The following is a 26,091-nucleotide window of genomic DNA, read 5'->3' on the forward strand; positions in this document are numbered from 1 at the left end:
CAGGCCTCTTAGAAGTATGCACCCTGCTGTGCTCGCAATAGGAGCTTCTAAAAAAAAAAAAATAGGTGCCCAAAAATTATGCACCTAATGCACTATTCATCTAGATGCCCAAGATGAGCACCTGTCAGGCGCACTGAAGCGCACCATTGTGCATCCAACTAGGCGCCCCTACTTGCAAAACTGAGCACCTATGTAAGCACCCCATGCGCCCAGCTAGGTGCACAACTAAATGCACAGCCAGATGTATACCTGCAGAAGACAGCCTTATATATAGAGAAAAAGCATGAACGCTGCCATGGCCTACCACGCAGTGAAAAATCTAAGCCTATGAGCAGGGCCTAGCCCAGAAGGCTGCTCAACCCACCAAGCTGCTCGAGTCCCCCAAGCTCCCTTGGAGGCGGGAACGGATGTTGGATCAGCATACTGAGCAGAGTCCGGAGGGCAAAGGAATCCCTAAAATCAACCCCTCCTCTTTTTATTTTATTTTTTAAATACTCTTTTCCTGAACTCAGCCTGTCCTGGGCAAGTACAGAGTCAGTCTCTGGCTACAGGGGGAAAGGGTATATACCTTTACCACTGCGCTCAACTTTCTGCACCCGCTTGTCTTTCAGCTTTTTTTTTTACAGCTAAGTCCATACAGACAAAAAACAGCTACTAGACCAAGGCACTCATCTGAGGAAAGAATCCAAAGAAATCACCTCAGGAAATTCAACTAAGGGAGGGACCATATGGTATCACCACAAGAGAATGGGACAATAAACTTCCTTTTATCTTTTCTCCTTCTATATAAAACTTTTATCGGAATCCCCAGTAGGGAGCTGCACGTCCACCATCTGCTGAAGACGAGAATACTGGCGGGCTGATATCAGTGCAGGGGTATACGTACTGTGGTGTCAGCTTTGCTCCATCTCCATCTGCTGGTAGAGGTGCATAATCCATTGGATGTGGATCCACCTACCTGAATGCTAAGAAACACACTGGTTTTCATTGTTATTGGGTTCTACGTACAAACAGTATTATGTTATTGTGGTTCCATCAGATAAAATAAAAATAAAAAAAAACCAAAACACGGCAGCTGTTTCCGCCAAATTAGCCTCCTGGAAGGAGAAAATAAAAACGGCCTCTAGCAACTGCTGCCACGCTTAGATCCAAGAACCTGACTGCAAGCACTGCTGATCTTGTGCTGCCCGACTTGGGGGCCTGTCGAGGCTCCTCCAAGGAATCACTGCTCTGATGCAAAAAGGACATAAGAAGCCGGCACTGCAGCAGAAGCACAGACTCACAAAACCTCCAGTACTGACCAGGCTCCATTACCACGGAGTCAGAACCTGTGCAGAAAACTGATGGATGGTAGGCCCACAATATACTTCCTCCCCCACCCCATCCTATCCACTGAAGATTTACCTTACTCCAATTATTTGCTTCAGCAGAAGAAGAAAATTATTACTTACCTGCTAATTTTCGTTCCTGTAGTACCATGGATCAGTCCAGACAGTGGGTTATGTCCCCAATCCAGCAGATGGAGTCAGCACAAGCTTTGAGGGGGCGTATCCATATATCCTACTACTCCCTCTGCTGGAGTTCAGTATCGAGTATATCAAAGCCCGAGTAGAAACCCCCGAAGGATCAAGTTTGTGGAAACAGATAATGAAAACAATTGTAACCGCAACAAGTAACTGCAAACATCCTACCAACTTGTAGGGAGCTGTGAAAAACAGCGAAAAGAAACAACTGTGAAGACACAGAACACTGCGAGCAAGAAGTAGCGCAGAGCTGAGCAGGATCAAGACCCCAAACGCGGTGGGCGTCTGGACTGATCCATGGTACTACAGGAACGAAAATTAGCAGGTAAGTAATAATTTTCTTTTCCCTGTACGTACCTGGATCAGTCCAGACAGTGGGATGTACCCAAGCTTCCCTAAATCGGGTGGGGTCCTGCGAGGCCTGCTCGGAGAACCTGCTCGCCAAAGTGTCCAGAGACCGAAGAGGCGAGGTGCAGACGATAGTGCCTCGAGAACGTGTGTAACGATTTCCAGGTGGCTGCCCTACAAATTTCCTGCGAGGATACCGAGCGAACCTCCGCCCAGGAAGCCGCCTGAGAACGTGTAGAATGCGCTACGATTCCGGGTGGGGTAGTCCGCCCCGCCCCAATGTAGGAAGCAGCAATGCCGGCCTTCAGCCAACTGGCAATGGTAGTCTTCGAGGCCTGAGACCCCTGCTTGGGACCGGCCCAGAGTACGAAGAGATAGTCAGAGGTCCGGAACTCATTTGTAGCCTCCAGATAGAGGCGCAGAGTGAGCTTGACATTCAAGAGACAGAGAGACTTCGGCTCTGAGGAAGAGAAGGACGGCAACTCCACCGTCTGGTTCACATGGAATGCAGAAACCACCTTCGGAAGGAAGGAGGGTGGAAAAGCGTAGAGCAGAAGATGTGGCGGCCACGGGAGGACCAGGGCATCCACTCCCTCCGCGCCGCGCTCTCTCCGGCGACTGAAGAAGCGTGGAGCCTTGGCGTTGAGAGCGGATGCCATCAGATCCAAGTGGGGAGCCCCCCACCGATGGACGAGAAGTTGCATCGCTTTGTCGGAGAGAGACCACTCTCCGGGGTCCAGCAGTTGACGACTGAGGAAGTCCGCCTGGACGTTGTCCACACCAGCGATGTGCGAGGCCGCTAGCCGGACGAGATGACGCTCCGCCCATTGCATCAGTAGCGCCGCCTCGAGCGCGACCTGCGGGCTGCGCGTGCCTTCTTGTCGGTTGATGTAGGCCACGGTGGTAGCGTTGTCCGATAGGATTCTGACTTCCCGGTTCCGAAGAAGCGGGAGGAAATGTCGCAGAGCTAGCCGGACCGCTCTGGTTTCCAGACGGTTGATTGACCACTTCGCCTCCACCGTGGACCACGTCCCCTGCGTGGCGCTTCGATCGCAGACTGCACTCCAGCCTGCTAGAATGGCATCGGTGGTCACCACCACCCAATTTGGCAGATCGAGGGACACGCCACGGGCCAGGTTCGGCGGATCCAACCACCAGCCCAGACTGTCCCTGGCATTCTGCGGGAGCGGGAGAATCATCTGGTAGTCCTGCGATATTGGTTTCCAACGGGAGAGGAGCGCCCACTGTAAGGTCCTGAGGTGCGCGAAAGCCCAAGGTACAAGGTCGATGGTGGACCCCATCACTCCCAGGAGTTGCAGGTAGTCCCAGGAGGTGGGCTCTGGTAACGCAGAGAACCGTTGTGTGTGATCCCGCAAGGATTGAGCTTTGTCCTGGCGCAGAAAAACTTTGCCCAGTAGGGTGTCGAAGGTCACCCCCAAAAAAAACCCAAGCGTTGCGAGGGCATGAGGGAGCTCTTGGAGAAGTTCACTACCCATCCCAGGGAATGTAGAAACCGTACTACTCAAGTCACCGCTGAGCGTCCATGATCGAATGACTTCGCCCGAAGGAGCCAATCGTCCAGATAAGGATGAACCAGGATGCCCTCCTTCCGGAGAGCTGCCGCCACGACTACCATGATCTTGGTGAAGGTGCGCGGCGCCGGCGCCAATCCGAACGGGAGAGCCGTGAACTAAAAATGCTGGTCCAGAATTTTGAAACGAAGGAAACGGTGGTGGTCCGGGCGAATGGGAATGTGCAGGTAGGCCTCCGTTAAGTCCAGGGAGGCGAGGAACTCCCCCCGATGCACCGCTGCAATCACTGACCGGAGCGTTTCCATGCGGAACCGAATGACTCGAAGGGATTTGTTGACTTCCTTGAGGTCTAGGATAGGCTGGAAGGAACCGTCCTTCTTTGGTACGACGAAATAGATGGAATAGTGGCCCGTCCTCTCTTGAGGTCCGAGCCACAGGGGGAAAAGATGAACCTTCCCTGCGGGGGGCGGACAAATTCCAATGCGTAGCCGTGTTTTACGGTATCCAGGACCCACTGGTCCGAGGTGATCCGTGCCCACTCCGCGTAGAAATACGTTAGTCTGCCCCCAATCCTGGGGACAGGAGAGTGGGCGAGACCGGCATCATTGTGAAGACTTGGTATAGGGGTTCCCGGTTCCGGGAGTAGTGCGTGCGGGCCGATGCCCGCGAAAGGAGCGCGACCAGGGCTGAGACCTGGGGGCGGATGACCGGGAGCCCGCCTGTCTGTATCCCCTGTAGCGCCGTTGCGCTCTGGCTCTGGTCCGAGAAGAAGAAAACGCTCTGGATGGTCGAAACCTATCCTCCGGCAGCCGATGAACAGCGTTCTCCCCCAGAGTCTTTCTGACTCCAGCAGATGAGAGTTGGGGGATCCACGGTCTCCCCAGGCTGACAGGATCCTTTATCAGAATTTCTCTTTATTTCTTTCTCTGTCTTACTGTCATGTTTTCTTGGTATTGAGCTCTTTTGAATCAAGTTAAAGTTTAAATTCTTTGAAAAAAAAAAAAAAAAAAAGTTCTCTTGTTTGGAGGCGTGTCTTTCTGCCTTCTCTGTTCCTCCCTCCGTTCGTGGGGTAAGTTTGGTTTTTGTTCCCCTGTGTTATTTTTCCTTTTCAGGTATTTTTCTTCACAGGGTGTTGGTGCCCCGTGGCCGCCGGTGAGGCCGGCTTGCCACGTGGGGGCAGGCAATCCCGCGGCTTTGCGGCCTTTGTTTTTTCGCGGTCTTTGGCCCGTTTGGTATCTTTTTTGTCGGCGCTGCAGGGATCTCTTTGGCGGGTTGTGTAGGCCCTCCGGCCCCCCCGCGGACTTGATGATCTGGTCCAAATCCTCCCCGAAGAGGAACTTGCCCCTGAAGGGAAGAGAGCCCAGACTCGACTTAGAGGACGTATCAGCCGCCCAATTGCGTAGCCACAGTAGTCGTCGTGCTGCCACTACCGAAACCATGGATCTTGCGAGGACCCGAAAAAGGTCGTACGAGGCGTCCGCCCCATACGCCACTGCGGCTTCTAGCCGATCTGCCTGGGCAGCCTCATCGGACGGCAGGTTCTGAGACGTGAGGAGTTGTTGCACCCAAAGGAGACTAGCCCGCTGGGCAAGCGAACTGCACATCACCGCCCGCATACCCAGAGCGGAGACCTCGAAAACCCGCTTAAGGAAAACTTCCAACTTACGATCCTGTGTGTCCCGCAACGCCGCACCTCCCGTCGCTGGGATAGTCGTCCTCTTCGTGACCGCCGACACTGCGGAGTCCACCTTTGGGACCTTGATGAGGTCCAGAAAATCTTCGGGGAGCGGGTACAGCTTTTCCATAGCCCGGCTGCTCTTCAGGGAGGCCTCCGGGGTGTCCCATTCCCTGGTGAGAAGTTGTAAAAACGAGTCATGAATGGGAAAAGCCCGAGCCCTCGGCCGGAGTGCCGCCAGGACAGGATCTCCCTTCCTTGAAGAAGTGACGACAGCGGGAGCTACTGGGGCAGGCGGGTCCAAATCTAATTCTTGGATGATCTGCGGGATGAGGTCGTCCAGCTCTTCCCTCTGGAAGAGGCGTAGGGTACGCGGATCATCCCCCTCCTGCGTGCCATCCCCTTGTCCCCCGTCCGGGAGGTCAAGTCCATGTCCCGCTGGGTCTGGCACCGCCCCCACTGCCGCGGGCGTGGATCAGACCCGGGTAGGAAGGCGGGAGGCCCCCACTCCCGGAGGGTCAGGGGGGGCCGGCGTCGAGGGCGACATCCGAGGGATCTTAGGAGGGGGGGGTCCCACAGGTGCTTCCAGCCCCTGCAGATAAGCGGTATGCATGAGCAGGATAAACTCCGGAGAGAACCCCGGCCTGCTCGGGTGCGCTTCGGGGGCGGCATGGTTCCTGCTCCCTGGCCCTGGGTGCTTGGTTCCTGCCCCAAAATCGGAACACCCCCGCTGGTAGAGTCCTCCAGGGATCCGTTCTCCCTCGTGGCCTCCAGGGATCCGTTCCCCCTCGTGGCCTGCGCCTCAGGGCGCTCAGAATGTAAAATGGCCGCCGTTCCCGCCAAAAATGGCGGAGTGGCCGGCCCGCGCCGCCCGGGCAAAAAAGAGAAATCAGTCAGGGACTGTGAGGTACCTTCCCCCCCGGGAAGGCATCGTGCACAGATGTCCTCCCGGGAAATCCAGGACCCCGGGTCTCCGCAGGCCGCACAGCGGGACGGCCGCGGCATCGGGATCGCTGTAGGAGAAAAGAAAAAGCCACGGGGGGGGCCACGCGCACAAAAGTGCCGCTGCGGGGGGGGCCCGGTCGGCCCGCACTGCCCGCTGTCCGAAAATAGAGGAGGGTGCTGCGGGGGGGCCTTCCCGGCCACACGACCCGCCCCAGACATCTTTCCCTAAATGGCTCAGCAGCCCATGAGGAGCTGTAAAATGGCCGCGGGTGAGGGAGTAAAGAGCGAAGAGGCCGGCTCCACCGGCTTTTGCGGGCACCGGGGGCAGATCTGTGAAGGAAAAAAACTACAAAGGAAAAACAAACTTACCCCTGGCTGCAACGAGAAATAAACAGCAAGGCCGCAGAGAAGAGACAAGGAAGATAAGCCACTCCCCAGAAGTTGAAAGAACTCTGCCTTTTTTTTTTTTCTTAAACTTAATACAAACTTGATACAAACTTGATCCACAGAAAAAGACAACAACAAGCCATAATCAAGCAAGAAAGTGAAGAAAAAGGAAAAGGAGGGGAAGCCTGATTCCCCTACTCGCATCTGCTGGAGTCAGAAGATACTGAACTCCTGCAGAGGGGGTAGTAGTATATATGGATACGCCCCCTCAAAGCTTGTGCTGACTCCATCTGCTGGATTGGGGACATAACCCACTGTCTGGACTGATCCAGGTACGTACAGGGAACAGCTGATCTCCTCACCTTTCTCCATTTTCTTTTTCTAAAAGCTTTAATAAGCCAGGGGGAGGAAACAGGGGAGGGGAAGACAACTTCAAACAGAAATTCCTCCTGAGCCAAAAACAAGCTTCTGCCTTCTAAGCGCTAGCAACCCCCCCTCTGGGGCTGGGAGCCTTACAAAAGCCTCACTTAACTGGGAAGCACTAGAAGCTTGGCCTGCAGGTCGCTGTTAATAAAACAGAAAAGGCTGACAAATACAGAACTGCCCAAAAATTCTCCACCAGACTAGGAAAATGCCTGGAAGTCACGTTCCTGCTGTACCTGACCAGTGCATCCTGCCATCTGCTAGAGACAGAGAATACCGGCTTTTTGCTGGAGCTGCACCATGGCAACTACCAGTGATGATGTCACAGAAAATGGTGTATCCTTGGTCTCCATCTGCTAGTAATGGGAGAAAATCCACATGTCTGGACTGGTATAGAAGGATAAGGAAGTCATTTATTTTATATAAAAACAGCTCTCAACATGTAAAGCATTGGTGGTGTTTTATAAATAAGAAGCTCATTAAATATTTCATCTTACCTCTTGGAGGTCTGCAGGATTCAGAAAGATATTTTCTGCATTGATATCTCCATGAACGTATTCATTCTCATGGATATATTCTAGTATATCTAGCTAGGTACAAACACACATAAGAAAAGCTGTAAATGTTATACAGGCTTGGAACCAGTTTAAGTTTCCAAAAACTAATTCAAAGCGGACCCTCATATCTTACCAATATCTTATTTAACTAAGACCCTAGGAAGCAAGGACATCGCATTATTAAAGATGACATGTAATAGTGCAATGGATGTTTTCAGTGGCCATCCAGGACATTTCTTTTGATGCTTTTCAGACTCTTAAAAGCACAATCATCGCTTTGGTAGAAACTTAAATTTTAGCTTAGTATAGAATTTTTAATAGCACGTGTTAACAACTAGTGCTCAAGGTACATTGCAATCATGTAATACTAATACAAAACAAGAAAAAGAATTTATAAAATTCATACAGTTCAGCATAATTGTAACATAATTATAAAATAAACATAAAATAGAACAGCAGGGATATCTTAAATAGTGCCATCTTAAAAACAACAAAAAAATTAAACTAAATGTACATTCCAAATACAAAGAGGCCAATATTTAGGCCGATAAGTAGCAACTTATTGGGTTAAGTGGCGGCTGCTGAACACAGCCGGATATTCAGTGGCTGCCACTTAGTCTGGGAGCGGGCAAAGGGCAGATCTGGGTGGGGCTACTTATCCGGTTACCTTACCCGGATAAGTGCCGATATTCTGACTTATCTGGTTAAGTTAATGAGATAAGTCAGACCTGCCTTAGAGCAGGTCTAACTTAGCTGGATGTAACTTATCCGGCTAAGTATTGATTTCTTGCCGGCTATTCAGCAGCATAGAATTTTTCTATTGTAAGGTAGCTTTTTTCATTAATCTAGCTTAGTGGAATTCTCCGAGGGCTAGACAACACTGGATAGAATCTCAGCAAAAATAACTGGGCAGTAAGAAGGGTTGGTTTCCCTGGGTGCAATATACTTCTAAAAAGCTTTTAGTTTCTGAGATTGCTACTAAGATATAGTGGGCTTATTTGAAGCCTGCTGTGGGTGTCCCCTCTTGTGGTATGTGAGGAGGTATGCCAGCTTTTACCTCCAAATTTTTGCAATTTGATTTGTAGGTCAGATCTGAAGACTTTCTCTCAGGTGTTTGTGCAGGGAACTTTTAGTAATTGGGCGGAGTTTCAGTCCAAATTTAATTTAGAAACCTTTTCCCTTTTTGCATTTCTCCAATTTCAAGATGTGGTGTCTAGACCACTAGTGAGAGGGGCTCTGATTAGAAGCCCTTTAATGGTGGAGAGGTTGATTTTCCTTAATAACAATTCAAAAGGGTAGGTTAGCAAAATATATTCAATAGGATAAGGATTTTAGCCTGCTTGAAGTGATGCAAGTCTGGGATAAGGAACTAGGTCAAGAGATGCAGCAAGAGGATTGGGATTTTATTTTGTCAGAATTTAGGAAATGTTCCCACTCTCTGGCTATCATGCAGCAGCAGTATAGAATATTAATGTGAGCCTACTGCTTGTTTGAAGACTATGGATAATTCTAAGTCTGGAGGATGTGTGGTCAGAAGGGCAATTTTACAGGTCTGATGATGAATTTTAAAAGAGATGCGCGTGCACTAAATAGCAGATGTTTGCACAAGTAGCGCTTACTCGTGTTAGAGCTATTATAGACATCGCATATATGCACCTAAGTACCAATGCGCAAATAACTTTGCTCATGTAAAATAGGAGCAGTTATAGGACAGGGCATTCCAGGGCAGGGCCAATATTTATGTGCATAAATCGGGATTTTAAAACCTGTGAACACAGCACGTTACCTGCACATATTTACTTCTGCTAGTTATCAGGTGTACATCAGAATAAAACTCTTTATATCCAAAAACTGACTGTATGAGAGTTTGGGGTAAACTGGGGGGAGTGTAGGCTGAAGAACCTGAGGGGTCTTAATGACCTAGAAATAGACTGGGCAAACTGGTGGACTAACTGGTTTCCTTCATGCGCATGTTATAAAATGTGCTCATTTGCGTATGTAAGCGCCAACAGGTCCTAAGCAAAATATGCAGATAATGTTTCCTCATGTAACTGCTTAAAATTAGGGGCACACATACGCGCTAAAAGGTGAATTTTATAAGCCCGGCACATGCCAAAATAGTGAGATGCATGCCCAATTCAAGCTGGCGTGCGCCCATCAAATTTTAAAAGCTGCACAGATGTGCGCTTATCTCCCACTGCGCGCACATCTCACTTGATTTCAAAAAGGGGCACGGTCTGAGCGGGGCATGGACATTTCAAGGCATGGCCAAGAGATTTGCACGTAAATACTTACGCGTCCCAGCATGCACTCAAGTCCACTGTCTTATAACTTTATTTCTGCTATGGTTTAAAGAGTATGGGGTAACTGGGGGGAGTTCAGGCTATCAAACCAGGGGTTTGAAGGACTTAGCTATTAATTGGGCAAACTGGTGGCCAAATTGGTGAAAATGACAATGGTGTGGATGCATGCCCATTATAAAAGACCCTGACGTACACAGTAGAATCAGGATTTGCATGCCTAGATTCACTCCCACTTAAAATTGGGCGCACATGTGCGCACAACCAGGCTATTTTATAAACGTGTGCGCATATGTTCACACCAGTTAAAAAATGGCCACATATCTGGTCACACACCAATGCACATGTGCCAAAGTGTGCCTGCGCGCCGGTTTGAAAGTTAATGTCTAAGCGTATTTCAGATAATGTGCATGCACTTGCATGGATGATAGATAATTTAAGTGCATGTGCGGTTGTGCCCACATGCATGCATATATGGGCATGTGCGCGCAGCGCGCTCATTTTTAAGTTACCATCATATAGTTTTCTTGCCCATTCCTTTAAAGATTACTGGGCACTAATTCCAGAGGCTGTATCATCTATCTTTGGGATAAAATTGCCTGATGATTTAGAATCTCTCTGTTTTGTTTTTTTTTGCCCTCTGAGATGAATTCTGATTTGATGACAATCTATTCTGAGGCTCAAAGCTGAGGGAAGGAGAGTGCTGCTGCAGTTCTGGAAAATAATTTAACCACCCTCAAGCAAGGGTTGGTATGAGGAAGTGGGGAGATAGATTGAGATAGAACTTGTGTCTGCAAAAATTAGAGGTATATACCAGGTGTTTAAGAAGCTTTGATACCCTGTGCTGACTTTTCTTAAAGGAACATCAGACAGTTGACACTCTATGAATGTCCCTTTTGCTTGCTTGGATAGTTATTGCATACTATTTTGGGTTGGGTTTAGAAGGGAAGAATGGGACTGATATGGTAGGAGTGCTATATATGGAGTTTTAGGATTGTGCCTGTATATTGGGGTGGGGACTATTTGGAATTTTAAGAAACTTTTTCATTGTAATGATTGAGTTATGTTTATATATGCTGTTTCTATTCTACTCTGGATATGGATTATGCATAAACTTTGTTTATTTGCTTATTCTGTGTAAGATTTTTGATTCCTTTAATAAACAAATTATTAAAAAAAAATAAAATAAAGCATGTGTGCAAATTGTCTTGGTAAACTATGCACACCAAATAGCAGACTAAATGTGTGCTTGTAATTTTGGCAGGATAATTTCAAAGAAGACTTATGTGCGTAAAGGAAAATTGGCTCTTACCTGCTAATTTTCATTCCTGTAATACCACAGATCAGTTCAGACCAGTGGGTTTATGCCTCCCTACCAGCAGATGGAGGCACAGAAGAAAAACTGAGGCACTGCTACATAAACAAGAATGCCATCTGCAGTCCCTCAGTATTGACCTGTACCCAAGTCAAGATCAGAAAGCCTTCCCTTATACCAGGGCGAACTGAAAAACCCCAGGGTTGGATACCCTTGAACCGCAGACTGACATAACTCCAGTATCCAAACAGTATGTTGACTGCTTGATCCAACAAAAAAACAGAAAGAGTAATTAGTAAGAAACCCTTTGATATACAGAGAAGAATACCAGGAAAATCAGTCTTTCGGCAGCAATACCAGGGCAGGTCTCTGGATTGATCTGTGGTATTACAGAAACGAAAATTAGCAGGTAAGAATCAATTTTCCTTTCCTGAATATACCCAGATCAGACCAGACAAGTGGGATGTACCAAAGAAACCCTACACCAAACGGGCACCCGAAAGACCCGCTCTCAACACACTTTCACCGAAAGTAGTATCCTCTTGCGTCCGAACATCCAATCAGTATTGCTTGCTGAAAGTATGAAGCGAGGACCACACTGCGGCCCTATAGATCTCTTGAGGAGACACCAGCTGGTACTCCGCCCAAGAAGGCTGCCTGTGCTGTAGTCGAATACACTTTCAGATCCGTCGGAATGGCCTGACCCTTATAAACATAGGCCGAGCAAATAGCCTCTTTCAACCCACAAGCCAAAGTCACTTTAGAATTTCTCTCCCCTTTTTTCGCTCCACTGAACAACACAAACAGATAGTCCGAGCACCAAAAGGAATTAGTGACCTTCCAATAACGTAACAAAGTCCAACGCACATCCAAAAGGTGGAGATCTCTACCCTCCGCCGAATCTCTAGACCATTCTGGGAAACCAGGTAATTCAACTGTCTGATTCAGATGGAAGGCAGAAACCACTTGGAGTAGCCTAGTGGTTAGAGCAGTGGGCTATGAACCAGGAGACCAGGGTTCAAGTCCCACTGTCACTTCTTATGACCTTGGGTAAGTCACTTTACCCTCTATTGCCTCAGGTACAAACTTAGATTGTAAGCCCTACAGTACCTGATGTACGCCATGGAAGTATCCAAACAGTCTTACCTGCAGAAGGGTCGTAATTACTGGTTTGGAACATCCCTTCAGGCGCAAGCACTGCCTCTCAAAAGCCAAGCTGCGAGACAAAAGTGATCCTCCTGATCCAAAAATATGGGCTCCTGCCAAAATAATCCCAGCAGATGAGCCAGCTGAAGAGGTTCATCCATCGCCAGATACACCAGATCCGCGAGCCATGGATGTAGCAGCCATTTTGGCGCCACCAGCAGTACTTTCCCTGGATGCATTTCTATGTGCCGTAACACTCAACCTATGAGTGGCCATGGAGGAAACACATACAGAAGAATCCTCTTCGGCCATGGACACACTAGGTCGTTCAGTCCTACTGAACCAGCTTCCCTTCTGCGACTGAAGAATCTTGTCTTTGCAGTGGCTCGCGTTGCCATGAGATCCAGCTGCGGAACCCATCTGGCACAAATGTGACTCCAGGTTTCCAGGGACAGCTCCCATTCCCCGGGATCTAGCTGCTGCTTGCTGAGGAAGTCCGCCTGAACGTTGTCTATGCCTGCTATGTGAGAGGCCGCAATTCCCTTGAGGCGACGCTCCACCCACACAAACAATAGCCGAGCCTCCTGAGCCACTGCATGATTCTTCGTTTCTCCTTGACAGCTGATGTAAGCTATCGTTGTCGCATTGGCCGAAAACACTCAAACCATGTGACCCTGAACCAGAGGCAGAAACTCTTCTAGGGCTCTGTACACCACTCTCTTCTCCAGATGACTGGACCAGGATACCTCCGCCATTGACCAAAGCCCCTGGGCAGAACGACTCAGGCACACTGCTCCCCAGCCCTTGAGGCTGGCATCTGTGGTCACTACGACCCAATCCGGAGCCTCCAGGTCCACTCCCTTTTCCAGGTTGCTCCTTGACAGCCACCATGAAAGACTGGATCTGGATTCCGCTACAAGAGGCAACAATAGATAAAAATGCTCCGATATCAGATTCCATTTGGACAATAGCACCTTCTGTGGCGGCCGCCTGTGAGCAAATGCCCACAGAACCAGATCCAATGTTGAGGCCATGGATCCCAGTACTTGTAAGTAATCCCAGACCCTTGGCATTGTCAGATGCAACAGCCGTGTCACCTGCACCTGCAACTTCGACAGTCTGTCCGCTGTTAGATACACACTGCCCTCCTGGCGATCGATGTGGGCTCCCAGATATTCCACTGATTGAGATGGGACCAGGTGACTCTTCACCACATTAGTGACCCAACCCAGAGAGCTGAGGGTGTTCATCACTTGTTGCACGGATCGAATGCATTCCTCTTCTGACTTTGCCTGGATAAGCCAATCGTCTAGATATGGATAGACCAGAATCCCTTCTCGTTGCAAGGCTAATGCCACCACCATTATCACCTTTGTGAAGGTTCAGGGAGCCGTAGCCAACCCGAAGGGGAGAGCCTGAAACTAGAAGTGCTAGCCTAATACCTTGAACTGCAGAAATTTCTGATGGTACATTTGAATGGGAATGTGCAAATAAGTTTCAGTTAAATCAAAAAATGCCAGGAATTCTCCTTTGCGGACCGCCAGACCCACCGTATGCAACAGCTCCATTCAGAAATGCGGCACCCGCAAGCTTAAGTTTACCTTTTGCAAATCCAAGATGGGATGGAAGGTGCCCTCCTTCTTTGGAACCAAAAAATAGATGGTGTACCACCCCCGCCCCTACTCGCTTAGCGGCACCAGAATTATGGCCTCCAGTCTTATTAACCTTTGAAGCGTCCCCTCTATCGCTTCCCGTTTGTTTCGGGAAATGCAGTGGGACTCCAGAAAGGCTTCCCTGAGCGGCACGAAAATTCTAAGGCATAACCATCTCAGACAACCTCTAGCACCCATTGGTCCGAAGTAATCTTGACCCACTCTTCGTAAAAATGGGATAACCTGCCCCCTACTACTTGCAGCAAGGAGTGGGCAAGCCTGGCTTCATTGGAAGGCCTTATTTTCTCTGGCCCCCTGACTGGAGCGGCTTCTGGAGGACCTGCTGGCACACCGAAATGTCTGCTGGCGACCAGACGACTGCTTGGGATCTTAGGAGGAAGTCCTTCTCCCAGACTAAAACCTCCTTAAGTGCCAAAACCAGAATCAAGATGGAAAGACCTTCTTATTGCCCTTTTTATCCTCCAGCAGTCTATTTCCCTTGGATTCCCCCAGGGACTTCATCAACTGATCCAGTACTCCACGAAAAGCAGCTTCCGCTTAAAAGGAAGATTGCATTGCTGAGTCTTGGACCATATGTTCGCTGACCAATTGCATAACTACAGAAGTCTGTGCACCACTACTACCGAGACCATCTTCCTGGCCAAGGTACGCACCAAATCATACAAGGCATCTGCCACATAAGCCACCCCAGCTTCCAGGCGAGCTGCCTGAACAAGGGTGAGCACACCAGATGAGGCTTGCTCTTGAGGCTTCTGGATCCAGCACAAACAAGCTCGCACATCATGCTAGCGCACACTGTGGCCCACAAACTCAAGGCTGACACCTCAAACATGCACTTCACAATTGAATCTCCAATTTGCAGTCCTGGACATCGTTTAGAGCAGCGGAACCGCCACCGGAATCATAGTCTTCTTAGTGACGGCCAAGACCGCCGCATTCACCTTAGGGGTCTTAAGATGGTCCAAGTGCTCCTCCAGCAAGGGTTAAAACTTAGCCATCGTCCTACTGACCTTTAGGCCTGCGTCTGGGGAATCCCATCCCGGCAAATCAGCTTCTGAATCTTAGACATGGGAAAGGCACTAGGCGAACCCCGCAGCCCATCCAGAACCGGATTGACACCCTCATTATCTGACTCTTCCTGAGCCAGCTTCACCCCCAACTCTTCCAACAATTGAGGGATAAGAGAGCGAAGCTTCTCCTTCTTAAACAAACGGACTACCCAAGGGTCATTCCCCCTTAGTTGTTTGTACTTCCAGGAGGTCTGGATCATCCTTGCCCACATCTGGATCTGGTCCCTGACTCCCGTCTGGGTCCACATCCGGATTCGCACCATGGATCTCATCGGAGTCATCTAGATCCCCGGGGTCACCCTCTACATCAGCAAGCCGCAACCCCTACCTAACCCACCCCCCCGGCCCTATCTAAACCCCTCTACCTCTGTCGCAGAACTTTGCGCGTGCCAGGCCGGCTGCCGCGCCGTATTCGGGTCCAGGGACTGGTCCGGAGGCCATGGCCACGCCCCCAGAACACCCCCGGGCCAAAACCACGCCCACGGCACCGCCCACGGATGACGCGCCAACCGCGTCACGCCCCCTGATGATGCGCCATCAGCGTCACGCCTCCCGACACGCCCAACCCAAGAAAGCCCCGGGACTTATGTGCGCGCCGGAAGCCTATGCAATATAGGCTCGGCACGCGCAGGGGGGTTTTAAAAGGGTTACGCGCATACCTTATGCGCGTAACCCTTTTAAAATCCATCCCTCTGCTCTTTTCAGTTTTGAGAATGAGGAATTGTGTCTGTAGGGTATGAAAGGAAATTTAAATGATAACCTGAATGTATGATCTATAGAATCCACTGATCGGATGTTGTATGGGTCCATTGTTGAAAAAATAAATTAATCCTCCCTCCTACTGGAAGTGATTGTAGAAACTGGTAGTCAAAAGTTTTGGTTGGATTTTTGAGACAGCTGGGGTTTTTTGGGTTTTTTTTATGTTGCAATCATCTCTATTCCTCAGTCCAGACTGCTGCAGTTGTTGTTGCTGAGGATAAGGTCTTTGTCTATAGGACTGATTATGGATAGTAATGTCTTCTATTATAATAATAATATGGTCTTCTATACAAATATGGCTGGTATCTTTTTTTGATGACTGATCTGCCGAAGTTCAGGCAAGCATTTGTAAGGCAGAGTAATGTTGCTTTATATCTGTTTCCTTAACTTTTGCTTCCTTAATTTTTTGTCCAAATAAATTACCCCTTGAACAAGGGTCGTCAGCTAGTTTGTGAATTAGGGCTTCTTAAAGGCCTGAAGCTTTTAGCCATGCTTGTTTTCCTAGTCACTATGGCAACAGCTGAAACTTTTAGCGAGGTACCATAAGTATCATACATAGATCTGGGCCATGTGCTTGGTACACTCATCTGCTTCATTTAAAAGAGAAATCATTTTTTCCTAATGTTATGCTCCATTGAGACAGCAGAATCTCTCATTTTTTATTAGGTGTTGTACAAATACTGTACCATCAGCAAGTGATGTGCTGCTACTCTTGATTGAAACACTGCAATTTCAAACTGCTTCTTTTCCATGGAATCCATCACCTTAGACTCCTTTGATGGTAGAATTCCTGAGAAAGCTCTTTATTTCCTAGCTTTTTTTTTAATGCAGATTCCACAATGAGTGAATCATGAGGAAGTTGAACCTTTGTGTGGCTAGAACATTCTCGTACTCTGTATTTGATATCAATGGTCTTTGTTATAGACTGTACTGTTAAAAGATTTTTCCAAATTTTGGTCTGAAGTTCCTTAAGTGCCTTATGTATAGGCACTACTTTCATCTGTTTTTGTGGTTGAATAAATTTCAACACTCCTTGCATCTCCTGCTTACTTTCCTCTAATTTAAACGGAACATTTTCTGCCATTTTCTACAGAAAGGCAGGAAAGTCCATGTCCTCTAGTGGTGTAGCATTTCTTTGTGGTTCTGGAGATGGATTAGGTGGAAGTTCAGTGATGACTCTAATGAATGCAAAGAATCAGAGGGGTCTGAATAACTGGAGTCTTTATCATCTGGAATTATAATTTGTAATCTCTTGCTTTGGAGATTTCTGTTTTGACAAGAAAGAGGGTGAAAAATATCAAGATCCAGGCGAATGAGAAGATAGAAAAATTAGCCTCCTAATACTGACAGCGCAGAGATGCTTCTCAACGTAGTAGGCTTAGCTGAATTGTCATGTCTAATTTGACAAAGTCTTTCCACATTCTTTGAACAAAGACTTTGGGTAGCAAAGGAACTGTTTCCTGACGTCTTCCTGATGAATTATCAGATTATGGTACTAAAAGAGTAGGTGTTTTATTATATTTCTTTATACTCAGCACCAAGGAGCCTCTTGCCGAGGAAGTCTATATTGAAGAATATGGCACCAAGATGATCGGCTCTGAGCAACATGGCTCGGAGAGCATAGATGTTGATTTTGGCACCAAGGTCAGAACCTGAACACGGTACTTGTATTCTGAATGTAATTGTGCAGATTTATTAGATCAGTGTTTTTTGCCTGATAAATAGTCATGTTTCTTCTTTTTTGATGCCTCTTTTGAATGTCGAGACTCTGACCTACCCAGTGCTGGACTCTTTGAAGAAGTTCTTTGCTTTTCTGAAGAAGAAGAGAGCTTGAACTTGAGTTTCAATAATCTATCTCTCATTGCCTGTGGAGACATTTTTCCGCATAGGCTATATAGTGATGTCATGGTACGGACTCAGATATTTTAGACATAATTCATGTAGATCCTGCACGAGGTATATAACATGAAGGGACTTTTCCCTGCCTTAAGTGACTTTGTTGCCATCTTCCAATGAAACTAAATTTTTTTACATCAAAATACTGAAAATATAAAAAAAAGAAACTAAAACAACTAATGCTAACCTAACACTTGACAAAAAAATAATCAGGGATAGCATTATGAAAGAAAGAGATCCCTTAGAATGTCTGAATGCTGCTGCAGCCAGAAAAAAAACTGGCAGGGCTAACATGGGGATGCGTAGGAAATTTCGCACATGCTCAAAAGACTTGTTTTGGTCAGTAACAGCTTTAAGAGAGTTTTCCTGCGTCAGCTCCTTTGGGAGACATCATTCACTTGTGTGGGTGTTTGTTCTGCCTGTCCACTGAGAACATATACCTGAACCTCTAATAGCTTAGTCTTCTGCAAGGTCTGCACAAAGCCTCTTCAGACAGTGACAATTTCTCTGTCAGTCACTTACCATTCTATATGAGATCTGTAACACTGCTATATCCGTTATTATTCTCAAATCCTCATCCATGATCGACTGGAGACTTCGCCCCATGTCAGGGAAAACCAAGAACCTGCAAAGAAAACCAGCAGTATTAAAAAGCAAACTTTCCTTTTCTTAAATTGTTCTTAAACTGCTCCACAGGCATCTGAGGAGCAGTTTTACAAGAAGAAGAAAAATGTAAGTATGCCATTCTCAGAGTATTCTTAATTTTTCATATTATAATCACATGCACTATCAAATGGAAAATAAATACACCCTTGTATATTTTTCACATTCTGTCTAAAAAGTACAATCAAAATACATTAATGTTTGTTTCACTGATCTACACAAAATACTCTATGCTTTCATCATGAAAGAACAATTATATAAATATTTCAAAAATAGTCCAGACTTAAAAAAACAAAAACGTTTAACAGCACAAGTCTTCACATTCCTTGACTCAATATTTGAAGGAAACACCTATTACCAACTTTGCAAATCAAGACAATACAGTTTTTGACCATTCATCTTGGCAGAAGAGCTCAAGCTCTTTCAAGGTGGCTGGGCATCATCTATGGATTGCAGTCTTCAAGTTTTGCTACAGATTTTCTATTGGAATAAGGTTTGGGCTTTGATGGGCTTTGCTGAACCATTCCATTGTTGCTGAAAAGTGAATCTCCTTGATAGTTTCAGGTCAATGGCAGACTGGAACAGGTTTCTTCTCCAGGATTTGCCTGTATTTTGCATCATCTATTTTTCCGTCCATCTTTATGTTATCAATCTGCTATGCTGATGGGAGGAGCAAGCAGATGTTATGGATCTCTCTGCCAGGAGGGCGGAGTTAGCAATCTGTTAGGAATTCGCCAGTCAATAAGACGGAGCTAGCAGTCTGTTATGGATCCGCTCCCCCAGAGGGGAGGAGTAGCAATCTGTTCAATGCTGCTCCCTCAAGGGGAGGAGCTAGCAATCTGTAATACTCCTTAGACGGAGTTAATGATGTGTTGTGGGTTGGCTCCCACAGAGTAGCAGTCTGTATGATACCGCTCTAGTAGTGTAAGGAAACAACACGTAATGGAAATTGGTGAATCCCTGTGCCGATGGCAGATGACAGCACCCCCAGGAGGATATCCAGAGAGGGATCACCGGCTAGGCTACGGTATGGAGACAAACACAGATAGTTCTTTATTAGACAGGAAGTAGAACCACCAGAGGTGGCAGTAGTGAGTTGATGTGTCTGGCAGGGCTGATGTCCTTCAGATACTGGAATTGCGATCTCTGGGTTGCAGAGCTGTAGAGAGAGATTATAGATAGTGAGTAGAAAGGGTATGCAGGATACATAACCATTAGTCGATGGTGCACTCAAATTGTAGATATCTGTAATGGCTTCTATGCAACAGAGAGTCTTCAGTATATTCAGGAACAGGAGCCATAGGCGGGTACTGGTTCCTATATGCAGTCTGGAATAAGAACTCACAATATCTGTGTATGAGATGGCTTCTGGAATAGAAGAAAGTCTTTGGAGGGTTTTAAGAACATAGGCCCTCGTGGAGCGAGTACCGGTTCCTATCTGCAATCTGTAATAGTAATTCACAAGATATAGGTATGCGATAGCTTCTGAGATAGAAGAGAGTCTGTGAAGGGTTTTAGGAACATGGGCCCTCGAGGAGCGAGTACCGGTTCCTATCTGCAATAAGGAATAGCAATGCACCAGATATAGGTATGCGATAGCTTCTGAAATAGAAGAGAGTTTGTGAAGGGTTTTAGGAACATGGACCCTCGTGGAGCGAGTACCGGTTCCTATCTGCAATAGTAACTCACGATCTCCGTACCTGCGATAACGTCTTAGACAGAAGGGAGTCTTCAGAGATTAAGAACATAGGTCCTCGTGGAGCGAGTCCCGATTCCTATCTGCAACAGAACTCACAGTGTTCATGTCTGCGATCGCTTCCAGGAAGTAAAGAGTCTTATGAGCATTCAGGGACGTAGGCCCTCGAGGAGTGAGTACCGGATCCCATCTTAGCAATCTGAAATCAAGAAAAGAGCGCGGGCCCCCCGAGGAGCGGGTACCCCTTGGTAAGTTTGTGGAGGCAAAGCAGCGGAGAAAGAATTCCCCTTGCTAACCCGATTCGTAGTTGCAAGCAAAGATCTTTTAAGTTGGAAGCGGATGACATCACTACGGAGGGACGCCCCCGAAGTTCGCTCCCTTGCCGGTACAAACTCTGGAGCGTATGCGCGCGCCCTTACGTCATCAGGAACATGGCGGATCCGCGGCGTCAGGCCAGCCCGGGGATTCCGGGGAGAAGTGCCGAGGAGAAGCTGCGGCAGCATCTGTTCCTCAGACCCGAAGGGAGTCGCCACAAAGGTAGAGAGGGTGGAACGAGGGCGAGAACAGGCACGAACGCAACACTTTATAAGTCTCCTTGTATCCACTGCTGCAAAGCATACCACAACATATTGCTGCCACCAATGTTCTTTACTGAAGGGATAGTATTAACAGGATGATCTGCTAAGTTTGTCTTACTCCACATATATCACTTAGTACTGAGACCAAAAAGCTCCAATTTGGTCTAATCAGACCACAAAACCTTCTCCAACATGCATACAGTGTCTGTTACAGTGTTTCTTTGCAAAGGCTATGTGGCACATCATTTGACATTTCAACAGTTGCTTCCTTCTTGCTATGTTTGTGAAGTAATCTTGAAATTTTTCAACAGTCCCCAGTCCCAGCCAGAGACCACCGTAGTTCTTTTAAAGTAATCTTAGATCACACAATGACCTTCCACAGCAGTTTCCTTAACCTATGGCTGACTTTAAAGAATGGCCTGATCGCAGCATAGACTCAGTAGTGCCAAACTGTTTCTACTTTACAATGATGGATATAATCCCAAGGAATATTCAAATACATTTCTTATAACCTTCCCCCAATTTTTATCTTTGAATAACATAATCCGAGAGTTCTTTTGGTAGCTCCTGGATTGGCATGTTTTGACTTCAAATTCCTTTTTACAACAGAAACAGCTCAGTTCTTCATCCAAATCAGTTCAACCACTGTGACTGAATATAGGTGGGCTCTATTTAACTTATTATGGGCCTTGTTAAGACAATTTTTGAAGTGGAGCTAATTTGTTTGCTATAACAAAAGGTATGAAGACTTATGCAATCAAGACTTTTTAGTGTCCTATTGTTAATTACTTTTGGAATATTTCTATAATTGCTCCTTCACAATGAATGTATAGAGTATGTTATATAAATCAGTGAAACAAATACCTACTTTAATGCATTTTGATTTGCATTTTTGTTAGACAGAAGCTAAAAAATGTACAAGGGGGATGAAGGCTTACAAGACACCATAAACCCTTTGATTTCGGTAATAATGTACTTGGAGTTCCTTCATAGACCCACACAGAATCACACAAAAAATATTCTCATATCTTTTAAACACAATGAATTCCTCTTTACAATAGACTTGGCTTAAACAAACTAAGGGCTGGATTTTCTAATGCCGCAAGGCATATTGAATCCGGTGGTAATAGAGGGCAGGAGGGCGAAGTGGGCGGGCCTGCGAAGGCCAGCAGCGATCACACCACCGCGGTGTTATCACTGTCGGCTTTCGCACCCAATAGCGCCACCGTGAAGGTGTCCTACCTTTTCGCCGTCAGATAAGTCATCGCGGAGACCGCCCCGACTCCTCTCCTTTCGGAGCAGACTCCGCCCTGACCCCGTCCCTATTTAGGTATTGCATGCAAAAAGTCCCTTTTCGCGTGCGATCCCTTTAGAAAATTACTCCTTAAGTCCCTTGGATAAATCCTGTAAAATAAATTGTACAGGAAGCACATTCTTCTGTACCAAACTCACTTTACAGCAGACATATCTATATATATTTTATAAAGAGGGACTATAATATGTTAGAAGCTGTGAATGATGATCCATGGTATAAAAATCTCATCTTGCATAAGTTAGGTAAAAAGACTGAAAAAGAGAAGGAGTATAAGAAGAAATGTTGTATAATTGTCAGAACACAACACCAAATTGGGAGAAATTATTTAAGGGTCTGTCTTCTTGTGCTACCTGGGACACAAGAAGGAAACAATGATTGGATTTATATAACAATTTCATTCAAACAGGATTGTCACAATCTGTATTGTTTAGTATTTCAAATACATACAGTCAGACCTGAAGAGGATGATCTAACATCCACACTATACGATACAGAAAATTATTATTACCTGATTGTAGCTGGGTGAATGGAGGGATTTATCTTACGACGCATGGAATGTCAGTGGTTGAGGGAATTTGAACTCATGTTCTAGGACTTCTCCTATTTTTAAGTTGAAAATGCCAGTTCATACCTCTTCCCATCAGGCAACTAACCAAAAATAACAGCTTGCTTTGGTTTCTACCCTCCTGTGTTGTCCCACACCCTTCACAGCTAACATTGATACATCTGAGAAATTAGTCTGATAAAGATACAAACCCTGTTGAAAATCTGTGTTTCACCCAATGCGAAGCAGAAATAATACAAAAGCATCTCATCTCTAGATTTCCCAATAATAAGAAACTATTATTACTATACAAATGGTGTAGAAATTAATAGGTGCTGCAAGTGATGTCTTGTAGGCTAGAGGTTCCTAAACTATTGCCTGTGGAGCAAGTTTATCTAGCCTGTTGTGCTTTGTCCTGACAAAACTAAGGAGCTGTACAGGAGCCAATGGCAGCAGAAGGAGAGCTAGCATCTCAGAGCATTGTCAGCAGAGGAGAGCTTAGAGCAAGTGGTTCTCAACCCAGTCCTCAGACACTCCTTAGCCAGTCAGGTTTTCAGGATATCCACAGTCATTATGCATAAGATATATTTGCATGCACTGCCTCCACTGTATGCAATGTGACTTTGTTATTATCACTGTTCAGATAAAAATTTGTAAAAACTGAAGGTTTTGGCTAATGATTATGCAGGTGTAAATCAAACTATCAGCCAAAGAGCATACGAGGAGGACACGAGTCCCAGGGAAAATTCAACATTATGGTATAAAGAAGTACTGTAATACATTCTCTATGTCCTGTCAATGGTATTTTCCATTTCATCTATATCTGGAGTGTATGATGTAGAGGAGGTGGAACCGCATTTAAGGCTCTCCAAGTCTTTTTAGGTTGCCACAATAAAGCTGCCAAGAGCATGGATCCTATGATAATCTGTTCTAGAACCACCCAAGGCTTCTGAACCCCAAGTTTATGCCATTCTATTATAGCCTTGAGAGGCTACATGGTACCAGGTTAGATTATAGACGCCCAATTCCCCTTGGCTTTTAGATTGAAAAATCCCGTTTTGCTATTCTAGGAGGTTTTGTTTGCCATATAAACTGCATAATTCTCCGTTGCCAATGCTTCAGTAGAACAGCTGGCACCTCTATAGGGAGTGTCTGGAACTAATAACTAAGTCTAGGCAAAATATTCATCTTTATTGCTGCTATTCTACCCAACCACAAAATATGGCATCTGTCCCATTCTTCCAGGTCTTTGTATATTCTGGCCAGTAATGGAGGATAGTTTAATTGAAATAGATCCTGTGTAATGCCTAGATTTTTTATTTTATGGGACGACCATTTAAAAAGTGAATCCGAACACTGAGCTAAATTTGGCCATCTCGTCTACAGTAGCTCCCAGGAAAATAGATGGGTTTGATAACATAAAGAGCATGTCATCAGCAAACAGAGATAACTTGGATGAAAATGCCACAATGGTGGCATCTGTTATCATAGGATTAGCTCTAACCTTCACAGCAAAGGGTTCCAAAAAAATTGCAAAACATAAAGGGGACAAGGGGCAACCCTGCTATGTTCCTTGATCCACAGAAAAAAAATCTGAGTATCCCCCATTTACTTTAATACAAGCCTTGGGGGTATCAAAGTCTACCTAACCAATGAAGAAAATAAGATCCAAAGTGCATCTTCATGAAAGGTCAATGTGCAAAATCAAACACTTTTTCAGCATCTACAGTGAGGAAAAGAAAAGGGTCAGCATGTTGGCGAGCCTACCACATAATATCTATTATTTTGCGGACATTATCAGAAGCCATACGGCCAGAGATAAAGCCTGCTTAGTCCAGGTGTACGATGGAGGGCATAATAATTTTAAGTTGATTAGCTAAAATCTTAGCTAAAATGTTTAGGCTTATATTAATGAGGGATATAGGATGGTAATATCCACAAATTGTAGGGTCATGCCCGGTTTTGCTAGGATGGTAATACTGGCCAAATTAGAAATGGGTAGAAGTTTACCTTCTCCGCTAACTTAGACCTAATAGTAGCCAATCATTTCCAACCACGATTAGAAAGAGAACACTTATGAGAGCCCTTTAAAAGAGCTAGTTAGTCACATAAAGCCTTCCTCTCTTGTTCAGCTAGTTTCTTCACATAATATGCCCTTGCTATCATATGTCCTCGTACCACCGCCTCTAGACAATCCCAGATCACTACCGGAGACATATTGGTTTCCAAATAATGTGCAATAATGTCCTATAATTGAGAGATAAAAGCTCTATCCTCTAACAGGCTATCATTTAACCTCCAATAAAGTTGGCCTTTGTCATAGTTATGGAAACGCAGAGACATACATACAGGGGCATGGTCGGACCACATGACAGGTTCAATATTAGCCTCTGTTATTTTATTAACTATACCTTTATCTACGAATAATACATCAATATGGGAGTAAGATTTATGTGGGCAGGAATAGTAGGTATAATTCCTGGACCTTGGAAAATGAGATCTCCAGAAAAAAAAAAATCTAAATAAAAAAAATCAACAATATTCTCCCTTGAGAGAAATGACTTTAAGCTACGTCGCCCAGAATGTGAATCAGAAGAGGGATTAGTGGAATTATCCAAAACGGGGTTTAAGGCAATATTGAACCCTCAGAGTCCTACACAAATCATTAACTTTAATACACAAATCCATCCACAATCTCCTTCATCTCGACCTTGAAATCCCTCTCAAACTCCATACCTCCAATAGACCAATGAGAGAAATCTACAAAGGAGTTCTACAAGCCCCTCCAACCAAAGCCACATGACTCATCTCATCCAGGGACAGAGCTTTTTCGACAGCAGGCCCAGCCATCTGGAACAACCTCCCCGCAGAACTCAGGCTGGAACCTTGCCTACTTGGCTGTTCCGCCAAGCCTTCCCGGATCCCTAGGACACACATTAGGTGTTTAATCTGCTCACGAACAATGGAACCTCCCTTCTCCTCTAAATACCTCATTTGCATTGGTACTTCCTCTAATAAGTGGACTAACACTAGACCGGATTCTGTTATGTCTCTCTTTTATTTAATCTAAGTTGATGCCCTCTTCGGGCCTTTTCTTCCAGCTGCCTAAGCTTCCAAGTTCACGGTCCTCGTTAAATGTAACTTTTGTTTCTTTGGTTTTCTTTGATTATGAAAAAAGTTGTTCCTCCCGTTTTTCAATTATCTACCCCTGTTCGATGTAAACCGATCTGATATGGTATTTAACCATGAAGGTCGGTATAGAAAAATGTTAAATAAATAAATAAGTAAGAAGCCTGCCACTTTTCCCCTAATAATATCACTCAAAGCTTGAAAAAAAAAAAAAAAAAAAGGTTTTGTTTCAAATTTGGGGCATATAATAAAATCAAAGTATAGTACTCCCCACCTACTAATATTACCAAAATAATATACCTCCTACCTGGGTCCTTATGGCAACTTTGTAATTCGAAGATGAAGTCCTTGCAGAAAAGAATGCCCACCCCTGGTGTATTTAGCATCCTTGGAACAAGCAGTCCAAAACTGCAATGGGTAAGTATCAGACCCCCATCAAATGCTCAAATCTGGTTTTAAATGCGTTTCTTATAACATTACTATGGTAACCTGCAATCTATTGTTATCAGAGTAGAGAAGCTGCCTTTTCCTAGGAGAATTTAGTCTTTTAACATTTAAAGAAACAATTTTGAAATATGCCATAATATCATGGTAAAGGAAAACATATTAGCAATGAT

At 45.8% G+C, this 26,091-nt stretch overlaps 1 protein-coding gene across 4 annotated transcripts in view; it reads right to left on the reverse strand.

The window, feature by feature from the left end:
* VRK3 (VRK serine/threonine kinase 3) overlaps positions 1–26,091 on the reverse strand; it is a 161,656-nt gene that overhangs the window by 53,756 nt on the left and 81,809 nt on the right. For all 4 annotated transcript variants that reach the window (XM_029608855.1, XM_029608853.1, XM_029608852.1 and 1 more), the window contains 2 exons: positions 18,072–18,174; positions 7,331–7,423 (listed from right to left, as the gene is read on the reverse strand). In XM_029608855.1, coding sequence (XP_029464715.1) covers positions 7,331–7,423; positions 18,072–18,174 — 196 coding nt within the window. The remainder of the gene's footprint in view (positions 1–7,330; positions 7,424–18,071; positions 18,175–26,091) is intronic.

This window comes from Rhinatrema bivittatum, chromosome 7 (assembly GCF_901001135.1).
Source record: "Rhinatrema bivittatum chromosome 7, aRhiBiv1.1, whole genome shotgun sequence".
NCBI lineage: Eukaryota > Metazoa > Chordata > Amphibia > Gymnophiona > Rhinatrematidae > Rhinatrema > Rhinatrema bivittatum.